Below are 27,568 nucleotides of genomic sequence, written 5' to 3'. Positions count from 1 at the left end.
GAATTGGAGTGCCCGTTTTCTGCAATTCAACTTTGAAAGCCAATGTCTACATTTACTGTAAACGTTGCATGAACTATGTCGGCTCAATCGGAAAGTACTTTTAGAAATGTCCATTGAGCTATAGTTCCTTCCGCAGGTCGGATTGAATGCATCTCTAGGCCATAAGGTTTTGTGATAATATTGTAGGGTAGGCTATTTGATATTTTCATTTAGCAGCATACAGTCAGGGCACTTCAGAAAATAGGATGTATAGAACACAGCATTCATTTTCAAACATGATCATCCATACAACATAAAGCGCTTTGAGCACATGTAAAAGCACTACATAAATCAAGTCCATTATAATGGGGTTCAAACACCCCCAAATTTGACCAGGATGGGGGCATGTAAATTAGCATTTGTTGTTGTTTATGATCAGAAAAAAATAACTATATCCAAATGAATGCATCTATCAACAGGGATGTAATTATATTGTACATTATTGAATGAACCTACACCATATTCAATAAACCTCACATTCAGAATGATCACATCGGCGCTTTAGTTGATAAATTAATATGTAAAGAGTTTTACTATTTTATTCGAACTTCACAAAGTACATAAATCATTAATTGATCATAAACTACAACAATCATCAATCATTTTCGCTGCTGCAAATTTATATTTGAGCCTTGTCTGACTATAACCAATCGGCATGCATTTCCTCTTAGAGCTGGACAAATCATCGCCGTCCACGAGGTTGAGATTGGGGGCGGAGACCATTCATTGTGATGAGCGTGTAGTACAAGCAATCAAATTCCTATAATTCCCGGAAAATATCAACATTTTCATGTTGGCAACCAATCAGCAAGTGGAGAAGGTGGAGCTACTAATCCAGTATGCATGCCCCAAAGCCACACGTGATCCGGCTGTAGTTCCAAGTGGTCACATCGGAATCAGGAGGTAAGTAATGACGAACAAATATCACTTCTTACAAACATAAGTCGCTAAATTATAATGTCAGTCTAAATTGATATAGGATGTTCAGCTGTTTACATACAGGCCAGTATCGTTTAATTGCAATACTGAATAAGATCAAGAACCCATGCGTGGTCTTAGCATAGACTGGCTAGCTGACGTCCAGTTAGCAAGCTAATTTAGCCTAGTTAGCAATTAAGATAACACATTAATGTAATTGTTCCGTTTATTGTCATGTAACATCGTCAGTTGCACACTTTGCTCGTGTGTTCATTTTGCAGACATTTTGTGTAAGACAAGTTGGACAGGCTAACGTTACCTAACTTGGCTACATGGGAGGCATCGAACGTGGATAGCAAGCGATACCAGCCTCGAGTTAAAGCAAGGAAAATGGACAAATATTGCCTCTTTGTTACAATAACGTTCCGACATTTTCACAAACTATATTGTAGTTGACTAACACTATAAATCAGTAAAAAAAAGTGGTGATGATGCAGCAGTGTGTGTCATGGTGCGAAACCAATATATGGCTATTTAAATATCGTACACAAGTAAATGAATGGACTCATGATAAGCATTCTGCCCTAACTATGTAGCTATGTCCTTTTTCGTGTGGTCATTGTAATCGCGTTTCCTGTGTTGGATATAGTGGGTAACATTAGCATACTCCCTTCAAAAGGGGGTTATCAAGATGAGTACTATAGCTAGCTACAGATAATATTATATGAAATAATTTTCCTTGGGAGCTACATGAAGCCTGCTTATAGGAATTGCTCCGTGTTTTATAGGAAAACCTTGTTACCCCTGTTCTACCATGGAAACGGGTATTACTGGCAAAGCACTTAGAAGTCTGACCAGTTTTACAAACCCACTTCCGCCACTGAATGAAACCAGAAAGTGCAACGGCTAGATAGAGGTCATACAGCGCCCTCTTGGAAATGTGGCTTTACAGTTTGCTTATCTAACGGAATTGGTTAGCTTTGGGACACATCAGAAGTCTTTGTATTGGTTGGACTCCCTGAGTTGTGCATAGATCTGGTGGCTGGCGACCAAAAATAACCATATCACAACATGGCCAGCTTCCCCCCCCCCCCCCCAATTTATTTTCTGCCACCAAGGCACATGTATAATTTCTAGGAACTGGATTTACAAGATGTAAAGTGAAATGTTAACCTCGCTATGAAATAAATGTCTGAATCCAACTTTTGTCTGAACTGCACCATATTCCTGCTGTGTGTGTGTAGTGCTTGGTCTAATTGCAGGAATATGGTGCAGTTCGGAGAACAATTGGATTCGGGCGCTTATTTGATAGCGAGGAACACTTCACTTTATATCTGGTAAATCGAGTTCCTAGAGATTTTACGTATGCCTTTATTGACAGGAAAAGTTTTTGGGGGGTGAAGCCGGCTATATTGTGATAGGGTTATTTTCCGTCGCCACCCACCAGAAGGATGCAGAACTCAGGGTGTCCAACCAATACAGACTCCCGATGTTTCCCAAAGCTAGAATTGGTGTGTCTTATTGAATGGTTAGCTATTGTGAGAAATGTAGTTGGTATTCTATATAAATAATTTATCTGAATGGGCATAGGAAGTTGGACATTTGTTGTTTAACCTTGTTAAATAATAACTTCTCAGTTCTCTGGTGGGTAATATTTAAAACAGATCTGTTATGTTTTAAGATTGGACATTAAGAAGATAATTGCATTTTAAATCCACTCAATTTAGTAACTAATGTTGAATGGCACAATAGACTGATACACATGCTTTAAAATATAATATTAGCTTTTACATAATCTTCTTACATCTTGCATTATCTTTTTTGAGATGGTCAAGGCTTTGGGTCCTTATCTTATCTGCTTTAACCCAGGGTGCACCCCTTCCCAGATCCTTACAGTATGACCTAGACAAGGCTTCACAGCACAGAGTTGGCTTTCCAGTATCAGATGCTGCATGTTTCTTATCCATGAGAGGACACTCTGTGAAAGCACAGTTCGACATCTTGCACAAGATGTCTCCTACTTAGATGGTATACACTGAGAGAACCATATGACCTCAGCATTAGAAGACAGCACTGTTTTCCCCAAGTACAGCGTGAACTGGATGGAATGAATTCAGAAGACTGGCTGACAGATAACACTCCTTGCTGTGTTGCTTGAGCACTGATTGATTAGTCTACAGTCACCTCCCCTCCTTCTATCTGCTCTGCTCTCAAGAACATGTGACCCCTGAGGCATGATGTGAATGGGGGAAGGCTGTCCACTTGGCAGCACAACTAGGGTCTCCCCTCCTGTGTGTGTGGTGTTTTGTTTGCCCGCATGACGTCTCCAGCCTTTGTTGAAAAAGTTACATTTGGCACTACTCTCACATTTATCCTTCTGTCCCTCCCACCCCTGGCCCACAAAACGCCCCGCACCTGTCCTAGGCTCCAAGCACCCTTCAAGCTCCTGTGTCCCCCAAACAGAGCGACTGTGGTTAGGGCTGGGCGATATATCGAATGAATTAGAATTTGTTTTTGTGCGATATTCCAAATTCTTGTATTGCAAGAATCAAGGTTATTTTCTGATTTTATGAGTTTGGTTTGTCTGCTTGTTCTCATGTTGTATTTTGGGATTCATTGTCCCAAAGGTGGGAAGGCAGGCGAAAAGCTTAGATCCAAAATCAGCCTATAGAAACACATTGGCCTTATTTTGGACAGATTTTAATGGTTTACAAACCAGGCCCTTTCCCCTGCCTCTCACGTCAAACAAGTTAAGAGATCACATCCTTCTCTCTGACAAGTGGTTTCAACTTGCTATTTGAGGTTTGGTTAAACAGAATGGGTCATATGGACACCAAAACACATTGAGATATTATTCTACTGTGATAGAGTAACTTTTCTAACAATACCCGTTATGTCTGAACTGGTCAAATTATGCTCAGAGCAGACACTACTAAAACGAGAGTATCAATATGACAACCCCTCTCGTTCCACATGTTCTGCACTACTACTATAATGAATTGATGGTGGAATTTATTAAAGTACTGTAATTGTCCTGACACCAGACTTATACATCTTCCAAACAGGCTCTGGAAAATCAATGTTCAGTTTGTCGCTCGCAGCATTAGGGGTACCGGTAGCAGCATTTTAGCCAAAGACTGTTATACTAGCTGTCTAGTATGTGTTTTTCTAAATATGCAATAAGCATAAAATACAATCATATAAGGAATTGGCAACTCATTCTGAGAAGTAAAGTACCCTACATGACCAAAAGTCATCGGCATTCATATGGAGTTGGTCCCCCATTTGCTGCTATAACTACTTTTACTCTTCTGGGAAGGCTTTCCATTAGATGTTGCAACATTGCTGTGGGGACTTGCTTCCATTCAGCCACCAGCATTAGTGAGGTCAGGTACTGATGTTGGGCGATTAGGCTTGGCTCGCAGTTGGCGTTACAATTCATCGCAAAGGTATTAAATGGGATTGAGGTCAGGGCTCTGTGCAGGCCAGTCAAGTTCTTTCACACCGATCTCAACAAACCATTTCTGTATGGACTGCGCTTTGTGCAAGGGGGCATTGTCATGCTGAAACCGGAAAAGGCCTTCTGAACTGTTGCCACAAGGTTGGAAGCACAGAATCATCTAGAATGTCATTGTATGCTGTAGCGGTAACATTTACCTTCACTGCAACTAAGGGATTTAGGCCGAACCATGAAAAACAGCCACATACCAGTATTCCTCCTCCACCATACTTTACAGTTGGTGCTATGCATTCGGGTAGGTTGTCTGTTGGACTGCCAGATGGTGAAGCATGACTCATCACTCCAGAGAACATGTTTTCACTGCTCCAGAGTCCAATGGCAGTGAGCTTTACACCGCTCCAGCTGACACTTGCATTGCGCATGGTGATCTTAGGCTTGTATGCGGCTGCTCGGCCACGGAAACCCATTTCATGAAGCTCCCGACAAACTGTTGATGTGCAGATGTTGCTTCCAGGGGCAGTTTGCAACTCGGTAGTGAGAGTTGCAACTGAGGACAGACAATTTTAATGCGCTACATTCCTCAGCACTCTGCGGTTCTGTGAGCTTGTGTGGCCTACCACTTCGCGGCTGAGCCGTTGTTGCTCCTAGACCTTTCCACTTCACAATAACCGCACTTACAGTTGACCAGGGAAACTCTAGCAGGGCAGAAATTTGATGGAAGGTGGCATCCTATGTTGGTGCCACATTGAAAGTCACTGAGCTCTTCAGTAAGTCCATTCTACTGCCAATGTTTGTCTATAGATATTTCATGGCTGTGTGCTCAATTTTATTCACCTGTCAGCAACGGGTATGGCTAAAAAAGCTGAATCCACAAATTTGAAGGGGTGTCCACATACTTTTGTGTATATATGTCTAGGTTACTTGATTTCAACATCTGAACAAAGTGGACAGGCTAACATGCTTTTCAAACAGAGACAACTTCAACCTTGTTGGCTAGCAAATAGATCCAAGTTGGCTAAACTTGAAATGTAAAGATTAGCTGGCCAATCACTATCACGTGGGCTTGAGAGATTGTTGATGAGACCTGTTAATTTTCTATAGCCTAATGTGCATTATGCATGGTTCTGATTAAATTTGTAACAAAGGGCATTTTCATAGACTTGAAAGCCAGATCAGTGATATTGCCCAAGCCGAACTGTGGGCCTTGCAAGTCAACTACAACCCCTTTGCCTCACCCACTCCCAAAAGTATTGTATCTTAACCCCTCACTTGGTCATCAAGAAGATACATGCATGGTGCTTTGGTGGTGAGCTTCCCTCTGGTTATCCCCTCTCTGTTGGCAGCCTGACTTGTTGCATGGAAACACCCTAGTCACAGTTTACAAACAGACGCATGGCAGTGCCCTCTGTTAGAGAACACACCAGCTGTCGCATAGACAGACACCGCCAGGACCATCACCGGGCCTGAAGGTGTCCCTCTTGGCTAGTGAAAGCAAAGTGGTGACAGTGTTTCTTCTATGTATGAAAAGCTGTGAAGGGAAAGTTGAGATTAATTTCTCTATAGGCACTGCGTGGTCATCACTAGTTAACACAGCCACAAATTCATAATTATGCCTAACACCGCCTATTTCTACAAATGTTTTTGTTTTCCAAAATGTTTACGATATGGCAAATTTTCTCTTTGTGGCTGTGCGAACTAGTGACAACCACCCTGCGTGGCTGTTGCCTGGCTACCCAAACCCCTTGCTACACGCTAGTGCCGATTTATGATTCAATCGACTATTGTGATATCTGACGTTGATGGTATATGTTGCAGCAAGACTATACTCCATTTAAAATGTACAAATCCTAAACTGTGCAGTTTTATCAGCATGTTTAAATTAATTAACTAAGCCTTATTTTTTTAACCGCATGAAGATTATTTAATGAGAATGCGACTAATATTGTAAATAAGCAAAAAAAATTGTACTTAGCGTTGTCATTAACGGCACAAAACGATTATATTCGGTATGGTGATATTGGGAGGAGCATATCATAGTAGATGTCCACCAACGGTTTCTTCTCTGCAATAAGTCAGGATTTTAGTACCTCCCAACGATTTGTACATTTCGCGCGCGCGCACACACATACAGGCTGTGTTCGCAGCTCCCCTGATTTGTCCCCTCAGGACACTCCTTAAGGGATATGGTTGTAGAGTTGATGTGTCCCTTGGGGGGGGGGGGGGGCTAGTTATCTGGACAGATGGGAGTTGACTGGGGGGGATGGGAGTATAGCTCTCACCCACCTTCAAGGATTTTTGTCCAGCTACTCCAGTGATTTTCTTTTCACATGTATAATCGGGTGAATAATGTCGGCAGTCAAGTCTACAGCCGGCTGTAAAAACGGTGCACTGAACGATCGCCGTACCAACGCTAGGTCCACATTCGGTGCAATGTGTGCGAGCCTTTAGAATGCACATATGACCTGCAGAACAAGCTCAATAGAGATACTGAATAGGAGTAGTGATGAGAACGGTAGTACTGGAGTATTAATCTTCATACCATATATGGACAGTTGTCCATATATGGTATCTTGACCTAATAACCATTTTGTTTAGACTGTCTGGGCTAGTTACCACCATTACTGCTGTTCCATGGGAAGTGCTAGCCGGTGGTGCTACTGATGCTAATACCATGTGGGGTTAAGCTATGTACATGGTACGTATAGTGTGCGATTGCATTCTAGCGTGTAGGCGCTGGTAATCTCCCGACAAAAAGACAATTGGTAACTTTGGTTTGTGTGTTAATGGACTTTGGTTAGATCCCTCTATATTATGACTTGATTTTAGATTAAATTATGGTTGAAGAACATGCACTGCTCAAACAAATAAAGGGAACACTTAAACAACACAATGTAACTCCAAGTCAATCACACTTCTGTGAAATCAAACTGTCCACTTAGGAAGCAACACTGATTGATAATACATTTCACATGCTGTTGTGCAAATGGAATAGACAACAGGTGGAAATTATAGGCAATTAGCAATAAAGGAGTGGTTCTGCAGGTGGGGACCACAGACCACTTCTCAGTTCCTATGCTTCCTGGCTGATGTTTTGGTCACTTTTGAATGCTGGCGGTGATTTCACTCTAGTGGTAGCATGAGAAGGAGTCTACAACCCACACAAGTGGCTCGGGTAGTGCAGCTCATCCAGGATGGCACATCAATGCGAGCTGTGGCAAGAAGGTTTGCTGTGTCTGTCAGCGTAGTGTCCAGAGCATGGAGGCGCTACCAGGAGACAGGCCAGTACATCAGGAGACGTGTAGGAGGGCAACAACCCAGCAGCAGGACCGCTACCTCCGCCTTTGTGCAAGGAGGAGCAGGAGGAGCACTGCCAGAGCCCTGCAAAATGACCTCCAGCAGGCCACAAATGTGCATGTGTCTGCTCAAACGGTCAGAAACAGACTCCATGAGGGTGGTATGAGGGCCCGACGTCCACAGGTGGGGGTTGTGCTTACAGCCCAACACCGTGCAGGACGTTTTTCATTTGCCAGAGAACACCAAGATTGGCAAATTCGCCACTGGCGCCCTGTGCTCTTCACAGATAAAAGCAGGTTCACACTGAGCACATGTGACAGACGTGATAGTCTGGAGACGCCGTGGAGAACATTCTGCTGCCTGCAACATCCTCCAGCATGGTTTGGTGGTGGGTCAGTCATGGTGTGGGGTGGCATTTCTTTGGGGGGGGCCGCACAGCCCTCCATGTGCTCGCCAGAGGTAGCCTGACTGCCATTAGGTACCGAGATGAGATCCTCAGACCCCTTGTGAGACCATATGCTGGTGCGGTTGGCCCTGGGTTCCTCCTAATGCAAGACAATGCTAGACCTCATGTGGCTGGAGTGTGTCAGCAGTTCCTGCAAGAGGAAGGCATTGATGCTATGGACTGGCCCGCCCATTCCCCAGACCTGAATCCAATTGAGCACATCTGGGACATCATGTCTCGCTCCATCCACCAATGCCACATTGCACCACAGACTGTCCAGGAGTTGGCGGATGCTTTAGTCCAGGTCTGGGAGGAGATCTCTCAGGAGACCACCTCATCAGGAGCATGCCCAGGCGTTGTAGGGAGGTCATACAGGCACGTGGAGACCACACACACTACTGAGCCTCATTTTGACTTGTTTTAAGGACATTACATCAAAGTTGGATCAGCCTGTAGTGTGGTTTTCCACTTTAATTTTGAGTGTGACTCCAAATCCATACCTCCATGGGTTGATAAATTTGATTTCCATTGATCATTTTTGTGTGATTTCAACTATGTAAAGAAAAAAGTATTTAATAAGAATATTTCATTCATTCAGATCTAGGATGTGTTATTTTAGTGATCCCTTTATTTTTTTGAGCAGTGTATATCAGTTGTATACTGCATATGGTAATGTGGACCTAATAGTACTCTTACATACTCACTCTCTCTTTGACCAGCCCCACTTATTCGGCTAATGGTATCAGAACATGCTGAGGGGTGAGAGTAGGGGGGATTTATGAGGGCACAAATTGTAATCTCATTGGCTTTATCCGATTAGAGAAGACAACCCAATCCCGAATCAATCCTTTCCCCCTAGGTACTAGCGAAGATCTGAGAGGATTGGATAGGTATAAGGGCTCAGACACAGCAATAGCGTTTCCTGGCCGAGAGTACTTAGAACCTCTGAATGCAATTTGAAACGAATGCACACTGATTTTACATGCAGGATTATTTGAAAAAAGTTGGCAGTCTACTGCGGATGGTCCCTAAAAGGCGATTGGCAGACACAAGCTAGATCCACATTCAGTGCGACATGTGCTAGCCTTAAGAAACATTATTATTACAATCTGATAATTCGTCAGAATATTTGCCACATTGCTTACACTTATGTAGTCCACTCCAGTAGATGGGTGGTAGGGAAGGCTAAGGGTTGATTTGGGACTGTGTCGGAGGAACATATGTCTGTGTCCACACAGTCTGTCCTAAATTATTTGTATTGTGTTGAGTAAATTGCCTGTGAATAATATGAAAGTTAAATATGTGTCGTGTATAAACTCAGTGGGTGTTATATGGCCTGCTAGTGTAATCTCATTGGGACTGATCGCATTAGGGGAAAGGCTAAGGCTGCATATCCCTCAGGCACCCCTCTCGTCGCTATGGCAATGGGTGCCAGGGAGGCTCTGGGTAACGGCATGGTGACCATATGCCTGGAAACGGTCAGGGGGTGTGTGCGTTCTGCAGGCATGGAAAGGATAAACCTTTAAAACCTTGGGAGGGAACCTAGTAGTGTTAATGGACCATTTTGGTTCCAGGAACTTTCAATTTTAGTCCTTATAAGACCGGGGATGTCGGTTTGATTCCTGCATGGACCACCTATTCCGCTAGGCTTTTTATGTTCTAATAGGATAAAAAGCTCTATGTAATTTGACACAATGGCCACCTGCTCTGGGAGTAACCTTTTTTTCTCCAGCTCAACGATATGTTGACTTGCATTGTCACTCGCCCACATATTTCTGGTGTCTCATGTAGTCCAGTCTCTCACATATTCTTCCTCCCCTGTTTCCTTCCTTTAAAAAAAATCTTGTTTGTCCCCTTATTTACTCTTTATTTAATGGCTGCATTTTCTCTGCTGTCATTTCCCTTTCTCCATCACATCCCTTCCACCATCTTTCTTTCCCTACCCATAGCTTCCACTGTTTGAAATCAGCCTTTACTCTTAGTCATTTTGATGTGAAAGGAACGGATGGGTGTAACTAAGCAATAATACTGTAACTCCGCTCCTCCTCCCTAGCCCTCAAGGTAAGGTGGCTAGCAATCTGAAATGGCTAAGGAAGGAATTCAATAGGAATCAGTGTTTTCCCCCATATTCATTACCGGTATGTCATTTAAAAAAAAATGTATTTCTGCCAAGGTGTGCTTTTAAATGGATCATCTGTTAGAGGCATTCAGCTCTTACCCTACAAGGTCTGAAGCCTGCTAGTTTTCTGTTCTATCTGATGATTAATTGCACCCACCTGGTGTCCCAGGTCTAAATCAGTCTGTGATGATAGGTGAACAATGAAAAATGCAGTGGAACTGACTTGGCGGTCCAGAGTTGAGTTTCAGGGGTCTTGCCGCCACTGCAGGAAAAAAAAATCCTATGGTGAAACATTGGGAATCTGAATGTAGATGCAAACAGGAAGTGGAGGATCTGTTAATTAGCCAAAGTAATTAGTAGGCTCGAGTCAGCAAGACTATCACTGTTATCTGCCATACTTCTTATTATTAAAGCACTTATGGACAGCTGAGGCAACCGCTCACATTTTATCCTAGTTTATGAATTGATCTCTCTCCTCTCCCCTAGACAATGGAGTTGAATGTGAGGTGTGTTGTGCTGCTGGCCGTGGGCCTGTGCTCCACGCTGCTACTGACCACAGTGGCCGCCCACCAGGAGGAGGAGGAGCCTATCATGGAGCTGGCGGAAGACATGGGCGTGGAGGACGAGCTGGAGGACCTGGGCCTTGGGGAGGAGCTTCTGGACGGGGAGGTGGAGCCAGAGGATGCAGACACACCACCGGGACCGCCTCCAGCCCCTAAAGTAAGTATCCTATTGACCTAGACCAGTGTGTATGAAGTTAGAGTTTTAGTGGTTAGATAGTGTAGCTCCTGTCTTTCCCTCCAGCACACCCACATTGTGACAGCCAAGGAGGAGAGGTTATGCCAACATGGCTGCTCACTGTTCCTCTCAAGGATAAATGGATCATAATTTAGTTTACTGCTTGGATATACTCTGCATCGACTCAAAGGGAGTGTCTCACTTGTACACACATACATACCAACCGACCCATTTTCACTAGTCAAATGTCCACTGTGAATGGGCTGTAGAGTCTTAACCAAAATATCACAGATGAGACAAATTGTTCACCTGCCACTTTAAGGGTGGGAGGTTACCGTGGTTGTGCAACTACAGTCATGTTTGTGCCTGTGAGATTGAGTCTGACTACTAGAAGTGTTGTCTTCTCTTCCCTAGTAGTTGAAACTCAAACATAGAAAAACAACCTAGCTTGTGAACAGAACAATGTAAATAGCCAAGAAACACAAGGACAAAGTCTCACTTCAGTAGACTTTAGTTTAAATTAAATTAGACTAACTTTTATGCTTGTGCACAGAGCTTCTAAAAATGAATCTTTCACTCAGCTCTATACATACGCACAGCCCCCAGCCAGGCAGTGCTGCAGCGCAAGGTGGAATAGTCTCTATTGGATTTGTAGTTCTTTAACTTGGTACAATTAAATTACCAGCTAACAAAATGGCAGAAATACTTACAAAACGACAGCTTCTGCATTATTTATTTTACTATAAATTTGATCATGCTTTACTATTTTTATTCACACATGTGAGTGAAAGGCTCACTGAAGCCCTGAACACCAGCCACCGTGGCTGGTGAAATAGACATCTTACCCGCCAATGCCAAAACCTACCTGCAGGTGGCGGGTGTTCATTTTAGACCCTGTTTCTACATAAAGGATATGGCTAACGCCAGAGTCATGAGACGTTTCCAGTGGTGAATATCTCTGACTAGCCTAACTTCAGTAGAGGTAGGGAGGCATTTAAAATAAACTCTTGAGGTGATACATTGACTAGCAATGTGACTTGAAGGTTTGCTATCTGACTGACCTACGTCCTCCCTTTGCTCTTGCATAGGACACACACACACACGTGTCCTGGTTGGCACACTGGGCAGTAGACGAGCTGACCCACTGACCCCTCTGCTCTCCGCTCCTCTCTAGGTGACCTACAAAGCTCCCGAGCCCATGGGGGAACACTTCTTCGCCGAGTCCTTTGACAGGGGGACCCTAGACAGGTGAGAACTCATTAAACTTTGAAACAGTGCTGTTAAACACAGGCATTATTATATACAGTCATTTGTAATGCAAATTACATCTACATCAAGGAAGATATATTCAAATATGCTTTTCCGAAATAACATGGGTGTTATAAACTGCATTTATTGTCTTCTCTTCATATGCCACACTGCTGTTTGAGTGCTCACTATAGGACCAGCTGCCATTTTGACCTAAATACGAACCCAGCCCCAAGGTCATTCCCCCAGGGGCTGTCCCTCTGGTGTCCAGGTGCTACCCTGTTTACTTGATTCAAGTCAATTTGCTTCTCCTGTTTCAGCTGGGTCCTCTCAAAGGCCAAGAAGGAGGATATTGATGAGGATATCGCCAAGTATGATGGTAGGCACTAAGACAGTTATGGCCCTGGTCAGAGAGGACCTTTTTAGTCTAGCAGCCAATGGCAGGTAGACAAAAAAAAAATAATTTACCAGCCACCCATTTTTTTGTACTTTTTTTGTAAATATTTTTCCCCGCATTAATTACACAAAAAAACAGCAGTTATTTTTTGCGGATGAGCGTGCTTTGTAATGTTTCTAAATCAATGAATGTTTTACTAGTAAGATGTCATGTGGTATATTGCTCAATTTAATTTAATATGTTGTGAACTGAGTCTTTTTAACCAAAATAGAGATGACACATTTTCAGCTGCCCCTTTAAGGTTACCGTGGTAATGAGGCCACTTGAGTCATCGGGTGTGCCTTTTGAAAATTGGTCTTCGCTAGCATTGAAAAACAGCCTGACTTGTGAACAAAACACTGTAAATATCCAAGAAACACATGTAGAAATTCTTATTGTAGTAGTTACACCAACTTTTATGCCTGTGTAGATTGCTTCTAAAAACAAATATTTTAGCACTTCACCCCCCCAGCCAGGTGGTATAGCTATAACATTAGGATTCATTTTTTTTGGTGCACTGCCAGATATGAAACAAAACGGCAGAAATACTTTGAAAACAGCTACTGCAGCATGTGCCCATACTTGACTTTTTACTATTTTTATATAAAATGCTCGCACTGTAGTGGCCCAAGTGTGACCACCCGCTAACATGGCTTGTGAATTAGATATTCTTACCTGCCAATGCTAAAATCTACCTGCATTTGGCGGGCGGTGGGTGTTAAATTTAGGCCAGGTCTCTGACACATTGTATTAAGTAGGGCACAACATAGCAAATCATTTTACAAACAGAAAACAAAAATGTGTGTTTGGTGCTTAATGAATACAACCTAGCTTTGGCTCCATTCAGGCAGTTATCAAGTGAGTATATTCACATATTTGACCTCCTCCTTGCAGGTAAATGGGAGGTGGAGGACATGAAAGACAGCAAGCTGCCTGGAGACAAAGGCCTGGTCCTCAAGTCACGTGCTAAGCACCACGCCATCTCAGCCCAGCTCCTCAGACCCTTCATCTTCGACACCAAACCCCTCATCGTCCAGTATGAGGTCAACTTCCAGCAGGGGATCGACTGTGGCGGTGCCTACGTCAAACTGCTCTCCCAGACCCCAGACCTTAACCTGGTAAGCCACACGTCTGCACCAAAGATTTTTATAACGAACCCAAGATAGACCACAGCCTGTCGTTTCGAATGGGAACAAATTAGTCATAGTGGGCAGAACAAGAAAGTAGGGGGGCGAAGCCAAGGCACGTTATAGCATGTTTTCGTTAGGGAACAGCTACTTTGCGAAGTGAGTGTGCAATAACTCGATGCACCCTTGGACTCATTCTAAAAAACGATTTTGAATAATTATAATAATAAAATAAATAGTATACTTTTGCACATGGTTAAATCTACAAAACTTAGTCCACTCTTTTCGTAAAATATTATAGTTTTGGAAACAGGAAACTGTATTGAGATAAAATGTTTAATCGGTGAGAATCTGCAGAAGATCAGCCAAAATCCATCTCGCTCCGTCATCTCCCACTGCCAGCCACTGGGCTTCCTCTCACCACCATATTTGGTAGTAAGTGGAGACGCCAAGCGGATGCTTCATATTTATACATCCAGTGAAATATCTGGCTCATTATTCTATCCGTGCACCATGCAAGCTAAGACACTCTCAGAAAACACAAAATAACCTCTCAAAAGTGCTCTGTTTATGTAGAAGACCCCTTAGCTTGGTCTTCATTTCAAATGTACCAATGTAGACAGCCTGGAAATCCAGTAGCCAGTTACACATTCCATAATGCTCTAATACAGAGCCACAGTAAATGTATATTTGTCCTTCCCACCAGGATGAGTTTGTTGACAAGACTCCCTACACCATCATGTTCGGACCAGACAAGTGTGGCGAGGACTACAAGCTGCACTTCATCTTCCGCCACAAGAACCCCAAGACTGGCGAGTACGAGGAGAAGCACGCCAAGAAGCCCGACTCAGACCTGCGCACCTACTACACCGACAAGAAGACCCACCTTTACACTCTGGGTAAGACATTTCAACATGTTCTCAGGCACCATTCAGGTATCCCTGCTGTTGTAACTGGTGAGATGTCACTTAACGATCACATAGAAATGTATTGTGTAGGACACGATCGTATGCCAGTTAGATTAGGGAATAGTGTTCATTCTTTTTGTTACATTTCTATTAGTTCCTCTAACCATTTCTGTCTCTCTCCCGCCTCCTAGTGGTGAACCCAGACAACAGCTTTGAGGTGCTGGTAGACCAGACAGTGGTGAACAGTGGTAACCTGCTGACAGACATGACCCCACCCATCAATCCTGCCGCCGAGATCGAGGACCCCGATGACCACAAGCCAGATGACTGGGACGAGAGGCCCAAGATCCAGGACCCTGACGCAGTCAAACCTGAGGACTGGTAAGGGCCTGTGTGTTAGAGGGAGAGAGAGGCTATTTCAGCAGGTTAGTGTAACGGATGTGAAACGGCTAGCTTAGTTAGCGGTGGTGCGCGCTAAATAGAGTTTCAATCGGTGACGTCACTTGCTCTGAGACCTTGAAGTAGTAGTTCCCCTTGCTCTGCAAGGGCCGCGGCATTTGTGGAGCGATGGGTAACGATGCTTCGTGGGTGACTGTTGATGTATGCAGAGGGTCCCTGGTTCGCGCCCGGGTTTGGGCGAGGGGACGGTCTAAAGTTATACTGTTACATTAGCTTACATGTAAATTACACAGCACGTGCATGTTTCAAATGTAGTTGGAATGTTTTGACATGGGATAATAGGAGTGTGTCCTGTGGACAGTTTTATGTTTGTGCCAGGTGTGGGGGTGCTGTGTTAGTGCGTGTACCCTCTAATTCACCCGCCTGCCCCACAGGGATGAGGATGCACCAAAACAGATCCCAGATGAGGATGCAGTGAAGCCAGACGGCTGGCTGGATGACCAGCCAGAGTACACCAGTGACCCCGATGCAGTCAAGCCCGAGGACTGGTAACTACCATACCGCCGCATTCAGCTCACCCCGCTATCTTGCTACACTCTCAAACTGCTGTCTCTCTCCCCTCCACCATAGTACTCCATCTCTTCTGTCTGTCTCCTCTTTCTCTACCTCTCATCTACCACCCCTCTGTCTTCTCTCTCCCCTTCGTCTGGTCTCTCCCCTTCATATACCACCTCCCCTCCGTCTTCTCTTCCCTCATGTTGTATCCTCATCTAGGTCAGCCCACTTGTGTGTTGGAAGCTAATTGCTAGCCTTTGCGGCAGCTCCTCTTCTCTGTGAAGAGAGTGGGCTTCCTGGTGAGAGGAGCTAATTTCACAAGGCATGTTTTGCCTCAGGACAGCCAGGCCTGGTTTTTGGGCTGCGACGAGCTGCTTTTCCACTGCTTTGATGTCTCACTTCTGTGGCGGAAATTAAATTAGAGCCGGTAGAGAAGAGCTAGATGAACGGGACACAGTGGAAAGAGGGCGGAGACCAATGTTGAGATACGGGCTAATGACCCCTTTTCGAGGTCCTCTAAATGCAGTCTCTTTTCTTTCTCTTGTTCTTTGCTTTCTCACACCCATAGTAACTTGCAACCGTATACCATCATTTTGTACACTGTATGACTGCGTCTGTGACATTGTCGTAACTTGTTCTTCTTTTTCTCCAGGGATGAGGACATGGATGGCGAGTGGGAGGCCCCTCAGATCCCGAACGCCCTCTGTGAGACCGCCCCCGGCTGCGGTGCATGGCAACGGCCCATGATTGACAACCCCAACTACAAGGGCAAGTGGAAGGCCCCAATGATCGACAATCCCAACTACCAGGTAACCCTTCACACCTCCCAGCGTGTACCAAAGCATCAGCCTCTTTAGGAACATGCTTCATCCCAGTGAAGTGTGTAGCCTAAATAACATGCACACAATAGTTTCACTTGCTCTTCCAGAATTTGCCAACTATTTGTACACTATATATACAAAAGTATGTGGACGCCCCTTTAAATTAGTGGATATGGCCATTTCAGCCACACCCATTGTATAAAATCGAGCACACAGCCATGCAATCTGTAAAGTTTGGAGGAGGAATAATGGTCTGAGGCTGTTTTTCGGGCTAGGCCCCTTAGTTCTAGTGAAGGGATATCTTAACACTACAGCATACAAATATGCAGTTCTGTGCTTTCAACAATGTGGCAACAGCTTGGGGAAGGCCCTTTCCTGTTTCAGCATTACAATGCCCCCTTGCAAAATGCGAGGTCTATACAGAAATGGTTTGTCGACATTAATGTGAAAGAACTTGACTGGCCTGCACAGAGCCCTGACCTCAACTCCATCAAACACCTTTGGATGAACTGGAACTCCTAATGCTCTTGTGGCTGAATGGAATCAAGTCCCTGTAGGAATTTTCCAACATCTAGTGGAAATCCTTCCCAGAAGAGTGGAGGCTGTTATAGCAGCAAGGGGGGGGGACCAACTCCATATTAATGCCCATGATTTTGGAAGTAGATATTTGACGAGCTGGTGTCCACATACTTTTGGTCATGTGGTGTATGTATTGATGAGAGCTTATTTATATTATCTTGAATAGTAACTTTATTTCATGTGTTTAAGGAAATGTCCTACCCTTTTTTTTTCTTTTTTTTTCTACTGAGCTGTCATTGCAGACAAATCCCAATGTCCATACTTCGAACCCTAACATAATTGTAATGCTCACAGTACAGTGTACTCTACTCTCAATGTACCTCCACCTCTCCTTCCCCAGGGTGTGTGGAAGCCCAGGAAGATTGCCAATCCGGACTTCTTTGAGGACCTCCATCCCTTCAGGATGACCCCCTTCAACGCCGTGGGCCTGGAGCTGTGGTCCATGTCCAGCGACATCTTCTTCGATAACTTCTTCATCACCAACGAGCGGCACACGGCCGAGCGCTGGGCCAATGACGGCTGGGGTTTGAAGAAAGCTGCTGAGGGAGCCGCTGAGGTGGGTACAACTGCACATACACAGACACTGATATACTTGTACCCCTACACTTGAATGCTTCATGTGGATCATGAAGCATACTTAATTTGGATCTCTCGTGAAACGGAACTGTTTTTGCAAGCAAAGCGTGAAGATGGTGTACACAGGACCCGTGTAGAGGTATGTTGAGAGGTCGCATAATAGTTAGGACGGGCGAGTCCTCACGCCTCGTTGATAAAACAAAAAAATATGCTGAAATGTGATAAGGAAATGTATGCGGTGTCATTAACTGGCAGGACCACTCTTCTATCCTAACCATAGCACTTTCAACGTCTCTTTTGGATTCCTGTTGCATCTAAGAAGTAGAGTACAGCAATATCTTAATTTTCCCAATGGATGTTTGTTTTGCAGCAAGTGCAACTACGGGACCTGTCCTTGTAGCCAGGGACTTCTCTGAAACGTCTCCATGGAGCTATGCAGATATTTTCTGCGTTGTATGAAGTCTCTAGCCTCTGGGGTTAGCAATAAAGTAAATCCAGACTAAACTAGAGGTGACGTGTTGTCCAACCACAGACTTAGAATCAGGGGCCGTCTGTATGAAGTGTTGTCTCAGAATAGGAGCGCTGATCAAGTATTAGTCCCCGTCCATGTAATCTTATTCATCTTTATTCAGAGAATATCAGTGGTTAGTGGTGACTTCTCTGCCTGTGTGTTCTCATGGGGACACCAGAATAGACACACTCCCCACGCCCTTCAGAGGAATGCTACTGGTTAGCGTGGCTATCTGTTCCGTGTGACGCGTAAAAACCCTGGCCTGCTCCGCCCATAAGTGGAAACAGACATACACATGGTGTTCTAGGGTGAGAGAGGCCAAGCTGAGCAGTAACAGTGGAACAGTCACTCACCATGCTACAGCTACTCCTCTGTATGAGTTGGATTTAGTTGAAAAGCTTCCTGGGCTAGCCTAGCATGACTCTTACCCGGTCCCTTTCCTGAGCTAGCCTAGCATGACTCTTACCCGGTCCCTTTCCTGAGCTAGCCTAGCATGACTCTTACCCGGTCCCTTTCCTGAGCTAGCCTAGCATGACTCTTACCCGGTCCCTTTCCTGAGCTAGCCTAGCATGACTCTTACCCGGTCCCTTTCCTGAGCTAGCCTAGCATGACTCTTACCCGGTCCCTTTCTTGAGCTAGCCTAGCATGACTCTTACCCGGTCCCTTTCTTGAGCTAGCCTAGCATGACTCTTACCCGGTCCCTTTCCTGAGCTAGCCTAGCATGACTCTTACCCGGTCCCTTTCCTGAGCTAGCCTAGCATGACTCTTACCCGGTCCCTTTCCTGAGCTAGCCTAGCATGACTCTTACCCGGTCCCTTTCTTGAGCTAGCCTAGCATGACTCTTACCTGGTCCCTTTCTTGAGCTAGCCTAGCATGACTCTTACCCAGAGGAAGAGTGTAGCCTGAAGTGGCTGGTGCATTCTTACAGCTAGAGTACACTGTTCCATAGGGCCAAACGTACAGCTGGGGCTGTGGACTATTAAGAAGCAGTGGCCCTGCTTCTCACACGCGTAGGTGGTCTCGCTCCATTGCAGTTGTGGCAAAATAAGCTTGTGTGCAGTAGAGTTGTGAGTCCAGTTGGGAAGATGTTGGCTCGTACCCAAGGATTAGCTGTTAGTTTGGTTGCCTCTCGTCTAAATCCCTGCAGCCCCAGACCTATGCTGCCTTTTATTCCTAAAGATGAATTCCTGGGATGCCTGGCATGTTGGGCTTAATGGCCCTCTCTCTATACATCTAGGCTTCTCGCTCTCCGGTCTCCGCTCTCTCTTAGTGCTCTCCGGTCTCTCTTAGCGCTCTCTGGTCTCCGGTCTCTCTTAGCGCTCTCTGGTCTCCGCTCTCTCTTAGCTCTCTCCGGTCTCCGCTCTCTCTTAGCGCTCTCCGGTCTCCGCTCTCTCTTAGCAGTCTCCTCTCTCTCTTAGCGCTCTCTTAGCTCGCTCTTTCTTGTTGTTCTTAGTCTCGCACACACTCTACCTTTCTGTCAGAAAGGTACACACACACACACACACACACACGGCTGTACTAGCTACATTCCACATGTACTAGCATTCCACTGCTTTCACAGCCTCATTGTTTGCTCTGTGGATCATTTGGTTTTACACTGGTAGCCATGCTGGGCCAGTTGGCTGCCACTGTTAATATGGAACAGCTCGTCTCAGGTCTGCTATTGTAGTATGGACGGAGTTGGATGCACACCCTCCCGTGATGTGTCATTGTTCTCCCATAGTATGCGAGACTTAGGTTAGGACTAAGGAATGATCAAAGGGGTTCTTTTGACTGAGATTGAACAAAAGCAAGAGTATTTTTGTTTTATCAAGTGCACAAGTATGTTGCACAAGTATGCACTGTGAAACAGGAAACCCCCAGCCCTTATGAAGACTCTCAGGAAGTGAGTGAGATGAGTAAAAAAACCCTCAATAACTTAAAAAAAAGAAAAAAAGAATCATAACAATACATATTTAGGGTTCATATGAAAGATACAGGAGTGAAGTTTTTTGTTGTTTTTGTGGTCGACTTGGTATTGACCTTTTCCGACCATTTCTTAATGCCCCATACCCAACACTTTATTATTCCAGCCATATTGTGGCAAACTTGTTACAAAGAACTACTTTTAACGGCACCCCCAATAGTGCATATGTAATCCATACCCTGCTTGTAATGTAGTTGATGTTGGTTGTTTGTGGTCGTTGGTTCCCAGATCTTGACCATTCCGTGACTGTGTTCTCCCATCTCCTCTAGCCCGGGCTGGTAAACCAAATGATGACTGCAGCAGACGAGCGTCCCTGGTTGTGGGTGGTCTATGTGCTGACTGTGGCCGTGCCCCTCATCCTCATCATTGTCTTCTTCTGCACCGGAAAGGTGAGGGACCACAGACCATTTAAAGTTTAATCTCAATAGTGTCTAATTTATTATGAAAATTACTCCCACACACATTTACCTCTGCATGGACTTTCAGTAAATGTCGGTGGGAGTAAAATCCTTAATGGATGACTAAGTGATGTCATCAGAGACAAATGTTTTGATCTGTGTTAATGTGTATCTTTTCTCTCTCTCCCCAACAGAAGGCGGTGGCTCCAGCTGCAGCTGACTACAAGAAGACAGACGAGCCTCAGCCAGACGTGAAGGAGGAGGAAGAGGAGAAGGCTGAGGAGGACCAAGTCAAGGAGGAGAAGAGCCAGCCAGGTTAGGACTCATTGGCTCGGTCTCCCTCTGTCTGTACTGTAGCTTCACAAATGTATGTCAAGACGGTGTCATTTTACTTGACAATGCGTGCTGCCTTGCCTCACCTGGGGGTATTTCACAATGGTCTCAGTAAAAGCTAACTCTGTGTTGGTTGGTTTCCATAGAAGCAGCGGGGAAGAAGAGTGATGCAGAGGACAGCCCTGCAGAGAAGGAAGAGGAAGAGGAGGAGGAAGAAGAAGAAGAAGAGGCAGCAGTAAATGAGGAAACGGAGGCGGCAACTGATCAGGTACGGGACAGTAAGGCAAGTCTTGGTAAGCATGATGTGGTTTGTTGTGACGACAAATCAGAGCTTGCCACTTTTGTAGAAAGAGCATTGTAAAAACACTGTTCACAACTTCTGAGGTAAAAATGGCTTTAGAAATAATTGTGACGGGGTTGATTGTGTTAATTTAATCGTTCAGAATTGAAATAATGATGACCCAAATCTCCCTCTCATTCCCGCTCTCTCCAGAAACAAGAAGATGATGTCCTCAGGAGGTCCCCTAGAAACACAAAGGGGAGAAAGGACTGAAGTGGCTGCCACAACCCTGGATCTTCTGATTTAAACCAACTGGCCTGAACCCCCCCTCCCCCCGGCTCCCTTTATTCCCTACCGCCTCCGGCTGTCTTCTCCACACCTCCCCCCTCCCAGGACGATGAAGCGATCTCTCTCATCAGGATCAACAGAAAACAATCATGACTGCCTCCAATATGGAAGTGTGGATTCCATTATGGTGAAGATGAAGACTGAGTTGTTGGTGTAGAAAGGGGCTTTTTCGAACAGCGAAGAAAGAATAAATCGATTTCCCATACCATTCTGTAACAGTGCAGCAGACACTAACCTAGGGACCCCACCTTGTCTTCTCTTCTCCTCCCACCCCCAACACCCTATGCTTCTGCTAATCAGCCCCCCATCCATCCATCCATCCCGCAGATCTAGACAGTATTTATCAACCGGTGAATCTGGGCACCACTACAGCTCGTAGGTTTTAGCCATTTTCCCCCTCAATGTCTTCTTGCTTGGTCCAGTTTAACAGTCCCATGTGTTTTGTATGTGTCAGAGGAGTAGATAGACTTAACATGAGCATTTCTGTTGAAGGTCGACAAAAAAAAAACATGCAATTTGGATGTCTTGTCTGCTTTTAACACTGCAGTTGTGGTTTTGGGGGGGGGTTTCAAGAGACAAACGTTCCCATGATAAACAGGTCTCCTCGACATTTCATTCCATGTGGCTTCCACCACGTTTAACAAAAAAAAAGTGTGTTTAGTTGTAGAATACCTCGCTCAAGTTGTTCCTAATAGATTGGAGCTGGGAGTAAGGGGGGATCCATTGTACATGCTTAGTTCCCCGCAGAACTGTGGGGCGGGCAAAGTTTTTGAAACAGAGAGAGCTTAGTAAACGGGCTTCAATAGATTAGATTCTGTGCTGCGTTACACAGCCCTAGAGAGAAAGGTTTGCTGAACGTTTTTCTTCTGTGAATGTACTGTGACGTTTCTTTTAATACTTTGTACATGTCTTTTTTCATTTGTTTTTGATCTATAATGTAGGGATATAGTGTAAGTACATTAACAAATATTTGTGAGGGAGGGAGTATGTGAGGCTGGTGCTCGGAGGGGTGACTGTTGGTTGCCGGCAGGCTTCACGGAGATGCCAAGGTTTTCATACTGATGTCCTTGCTCCTGCTGACTCATCAAGAGAAGATGGAGAAAACAAATCCTGGCCCAGCTCGTGCATCCTCCTCCCTCATTGGTGGGATAATTCAGTCTCCCGCCTGGCTATTGGTAGCTGAGTAAGTAAGCACATCCTGTGACTGCATTTCCTAAGTCAAAAGCAACAGCAGCAGAATATAACACAGATCTTTAAGACTTTTACTCTTATGTTTCTCATGACAGTTTGAGTCTTACAAGAGTCATAAAGAGTACTCTCAGGGTGTCAGACAAGCTTCCCCCCTCACTACTTTCTCACTGAATGATTCATTGATGTCTTTTCCTTTTAAACTTAATCTCATACGACATAAAAAAGGAACTAAGGAGGAAAGATTGGAACCGCCTACAGTATTTTACGTTCCTTGTTTCTTTCTCCCATTCTTGTGACCCTGTCTATGCTCTTTTCAGAACATCATAAAAAGCAGTGGAAGTCAAAAGCCATTAGAGGTTTGTCTCATACAACAACAAAAAAAGAGTTGGCACTTTTCAAGGTAACTGAGGCTACCACGGAATCACATACTAGGTCATTTGCTGTCTGTCTGCATGGAACCCTGGTCAAGTTTTGTGGTCTCAGATTCCTTAGTGGTGAATGTCGGTCAGTCATGTTTGGAATCCTACAATTCTTATTCTCCGGTGTCTGATCGAGCGAGGTGAATGGGGATTGGTTCCCCCGACAAAACTCTAAGCTGCATGTGATTGGGTGATGAGGATCCACAGCAGTTGTTGGTTTATTGGGCATTCATCTACTACAGTACATTTTGGAGGGCAGGGAGGAAAAGGTAGAACTTACGATGTTACTCACAAAACAGAAATAAACAGATTTCATTAAGAGATTGGAGGTTGGCAGTGTGTTTTTCCTGTATTGGTCTCATGGTTTTGTGTGGCGGGGGGTCGTCACCCCTGAAATTTAGTTGGCATGTACAGCTTCCGCCTTGAGGAAATAGACCTCCATTTCTCATTGTTTTCTTTTTTCTTATTGTGAAATGACCTGTGTCATGGGGTGTATGCGATGTAGTTAGTTCCCACTGCAACCTGGTTAGTAATGTTTCTTTATGGTACCATTGCTACAGGGTTTGTGTGAGGCTTAGATAAAATATGAGGTGGGAGACCGAGACACCTAGTTGGCGTTTTCAAGAAAATGAAAAGGTCAGAACTACACTTTTATGAATATTCCTAAAGACATGCAGCTCTCCTTTACGCTCTTTCTGGCTACCTTTTTCATTTGCGTCTACAAAGTTGTCATTATTTTACTTTTTATTTGGTTCTACCTAAAGCTGCCTAGATAAGACTCCTAGACTGAACAGTGCACTGTAATGTACCTTACATATATCTCAGCTTTCCTGTGTGACAATACTCTGATGGGTCACCGAAATGAATGGGTTTAACCTAACTTAGTCCTGTACACTAGAGAGATAAAATGAACTATAAAGAGTTACCTTTGGTTATCACGGTTGAGATTTAATGTCACATCATGGGTAAAGTTGAATAATTGTTTAGTGGTGGCTTTAAATACTGTGATCACAAATAGCCATGTGAATATGGGTCACAGACTGCTCCTCTGACCCATGTCTGTTATAAATGCAGTCATCTATGAATGGGGACGCCATTTTCTTTTGATGAATAAAAAGGCCTAATAGAAACTGACTGGGAGCCCGAGTGTTTCATTGCTGCCTGTCACTTGGTATTAATCGACATTTCACCGAGCAGATATTATGCCCAGGCTGTTTGATGCTGCATATTTTAAAACTACAGTGCATTTGGAAAGTATTCAGATCCCTTGCAAACCTATAAAAATTAACTGAAATATTAGATTTACATAGGTATTCAGACCCTTTAATCAGTACTTTGTTGAAGCACCTTTGGCAGCCATTACAGCCTCAAGTCGTCTTGGGTATGATGCTACAAGCTTGGCACACCTGTATTTGGGGACTGTTTCTGGGGACCTTCAATGCTGCTGACATTTTTCGTGACCCTTCCCCAGATCTGTGTCTTGACACAATCGGAGTTCTACGAACAATTCCTTTGACCTCATGGCTTGGTTTCTGCTCTGACAGCGCTGTCAACTGTAGGACCTTATATAGACAGGTGTGTGCCTTTCCAAATCATGTCCAAACAATTGAATTTACCACAGGTGGACTTCAATCAAGTTGTAGAAACATCTGAAGGATGATCAATGGAAACAGGATGCACCTGAGCTCAATTTAGTCTTAGAAGGGTCTGAATACTTGTAAATAATGTATTTCTGTTTTTTATTTTCAATACATATGTAAACATTTCTAAAACCATGTTTTTGCGTTTTCATTATGGGCTATTGTGTGTAGATAAACTTATTTAATCAATTTTTAGAATAAGGCTGTAAGGTAACAAAGTGGAAAAAGGGAAGGGGTCTGATTACTTTCTGAATACACTGTACATTTTTGCTCACTGCACATTTCTAGTTGGTTGTACTCTTTTTATTTGCATGTGTGTGTGATTAATGTAATATGAACATTATTCGTACATGTAATGAATATATGAACTATGTTCATATTTAAAGCTTGTCAGCTATAATTCAGTTTAAAATCTAATTCAAAAGAAATCTATGTTTTGAATCAATGGTCTCGCATTGAGCCATTTCTACATCTATGGCACTAGAGGTAAAACATCTGCTGTTCAAGTAATCCTGTATAGTAACCAGACCGCATCATCACATGCTATCAGTGCTTGAAGACTGATTAGAGATGCTTAAGGGTGCATTTGACCCTGAACAAAATGACATGAGAAGGAGGCTTCTTTACAGAATCAATTTGCCACAACTTTTCCTGAATGGTTTAATATACCCTAGTGTAACAAACTGTTATGCCCTGTTGCCTCCAGTTTAGAGTCAAGCTATTTTGGGAAGCCAGATGAACATATTTCAATTGTGTAATCTAATCAGTTTATTGGCCCGTTCATCCCCCTCCTCTCCCCTGTAACTGTTCCCTAGGTCGTTGCTGTAAATGAGAATGTGTTCTCAGTCAATTTACCTGGTAAAATAAAAATGTCACATAATAGGTGGTTCAACTGAGGGCTTGGCAGGGGTTGGGAGAGTTCTATCAGTGCTACAGTGTACTACAGTGACCTCCATAAAACAGCTTTGTTTCTGTTTCCTCTACAGATTTAGGATTTGGTTATAGTGGGGTTTTCCAGAGGGGATCCACATAGAGAATGATCACACAATGTAGCCTGGTTCCTGTCTGTACAGCTGGTGACTAGACTATAACCTGGGACAAGAAACTAAGAGGAACAATATGCTAAATATAGTCCTGGCCTTAGTCAATGTTTTTCTTCTTCAATTCAGTTGCATTAATAAGACGCAGTTGCATTAATTGCATTGCATTAGGCATGCTCTATTCTAAATTGCGCATGCGCATCCCCCCCTCTTCCCGCCCTGCAGTGAAACAGAATTGAGCAATCGGAAAGATGTTTAATGTTGACCAGGTAAACATTTAATGCCACATGTTTCTACAGTTCCTTTTGATTTATTGTACATTATGTAATGTTAAGACCATAATACTGTCAGTTTATTTTATTAGTCTAGTTTTATATTTAATATAATTCAAAGCTTGACATGAGTAAATCCCTTTGCTGATGATTTAACACATTTTGGTAGCTACTGTATCGAACAAACAAGCAATGATTTTGTAGCTAGACCCAGTGATTAATTTGAGCCGGAACAGGATCCTGCCCCTCTCCGTTTTGGACTGTTTTGTTCCGGAACCTATTTATGCCGGATCCGGTACTTCTCAAGGCATGAAAAATAATTGTCACTTTTTGCAATGTAAAAATTATAATAAAAGCAATCAAAGTTCATTCGAGTTGCCTCTTCCTTAATTAGCCTGCCACAACAAAAAAAATGTAATGTCAGAAAGTAGATTTTCAGCCCGGGCCTAATATTCTAAGAGTTGATTCGGTTTAGGCAGGCCCGGGTTTATGGTTTGCGCAACATTTGTAACCTGTTTGAGACCAATGCTTGTCGGTGGCTGTGTGAGAAGCGCGCCAGTATCTCTCGCATAACTAGAATGAAATTCACTATTTAGGATATTTCTCCCACTCTGCTCTGATAGACTTGAGCCTGCAACTCTCATCTTTCCAGCGTTGCACTTCATCATTTATTTCCTAATAGAATCATAGCCGCAGCACCTTTGATAAATTGAAATAGATTTGCCAAAGTTATAGAATTACGGCTGTCTGTTCAGAAATAAATGTAATAATTCATTAATAATACATTTCCCACTACACAACCAAAAGAGTATCAATTGCTTCTTTCTTTTTTTAAATTGCCAAACTGTGGATTGTGGCCCAATAACAAGGAATAGCCTACAGTCGGGAACGCGCGTCGGGGAAAAAAATAGCATGCAGACAAAACAGGCCTTTCGCAATATTTCATATACAATCTAGGGAAAACACAGGTTGGAAAGCTAATGTCTCCTGCTGAAAACTGAAGACTATGCTGTAGGCTCCCAAACATATTTTATCAACTTCCAAATATTGTTTTGAGAGAGAGGTTTTTGGCACGAGCGCATCGGCTATCACCAGCGAGTGTGCTGCGCATCATTGGGTGAGTCAGTGAAACTGGAAAGCATTTTAAGGACTATAATTTCCCCCTCACATTGTAGCCACACGCCTAGGCTATTGATGGATTCAAGACACGTTTTTATGGATCTCAGATTATATTTGTCAGTGTCAAAGTAGCCTGCCATTTAAATGTTTGTGTTTATGAAAAAAAATATTCTACCAAAGTCTCCAATACCTAGGCTACTAAAAATGTTCACAATATGTGCAACTTCTGTAAGTGCCTCTAGTCGACAGCTCCATGCGATGATTGAAGGTGTTAGCTACCGGGGAACGCATTTCCGGTACCTCAGAAATCCCCAGGTTGCACCCTCTCGCGCTCACTTTTTGTTCCCGCACCTCCCGATTTACAAATTAAGCACTGGCTAAACCTGTCA

General features: G+C 43.9%; 1 protein-coding gene across 1 annotated transcript; it reads left to right on the top strand.

The window, feature by feature from the left end:
• Positions 1-811: 811 nt before the first annotated feature.
• LOC110488909 (calnexin) lies at positions 812-24,242 on the top strand. Its single transcript, XM_021561370.3, has 14 exons — positions 812-942; positions 10,762-10,995; positions 12,188-12,261; positions 12,582-12,640; positions 13,592-13,815; positions 14,531-14,723; positions 14,924-15,113; positions 15,566-15,679; positions 16,339-16,495; positions 17,427-17,642; positions 20,409-20,528; positions 20,732-20,852; positions 21,017-21,138; positions 21,364-24,242. The coding sequence occupies exons 2-14, from the start codon at positions 10,765-10,767 to the stop codon at positions 21,421-21,423; spliced, it is 1,881 nt and encodes a 626-aa protein (XP_021417045.3). The 5' UTR covers positions 812-942; positions 10,762-10,764; the 3' UTR covers positions 21,424-24,242.
• Positions 24,243-27,568: the final 3,326 nt, after the last annotated feature.

The sequence above is a fragment of the Oncorhynchus mykiss genome, chromosome 14 (genome assembly GCF_057628025.1).
Source record: "Oncorhynchus mykiss isolate SJ-2025 chromosome 14, ASM5762802v1, whole genome shotgun sequence".
Lineage (NCBI taxonomy): Eukaryota > Metazoa > Chordata > Actinopteri > Salmoniformes > Salmonidae > Oncorhynchus > Oncorhynchus mykiss.
This window is presented reverse-complemented; position numbering and strand designations above follow the sequence as displayed.

What these genes read in the sequence shown, in the direction of transcription:
- LOC110488909 (XM_021561370.3), top strand. Translation starts at nt 10,765, where the DNA reads ATGGAGTTGAATGTGAGGTGTGTTGTGCTGCTGGCCGTGGGCCTGTGC. An exon ending in GACAGGGGGACCCTAGACAG is followed by an intron (nt 12,262 to 12,581) that starts GTGAGAACTCAT and finishes CTCCTGTTTCAG; the next exon opens with CTGGGTCCTCTCAAAGGCCA. An exon ending in TCGACAATCCCAACTACCAG is followed by an intron (nt 16,496 to 17,426) that starts GTAACCCTTCAC and finishes CTCCTTCCCCAG; the next exon opens with GGTGTGTGGAAGCCCAGGAA.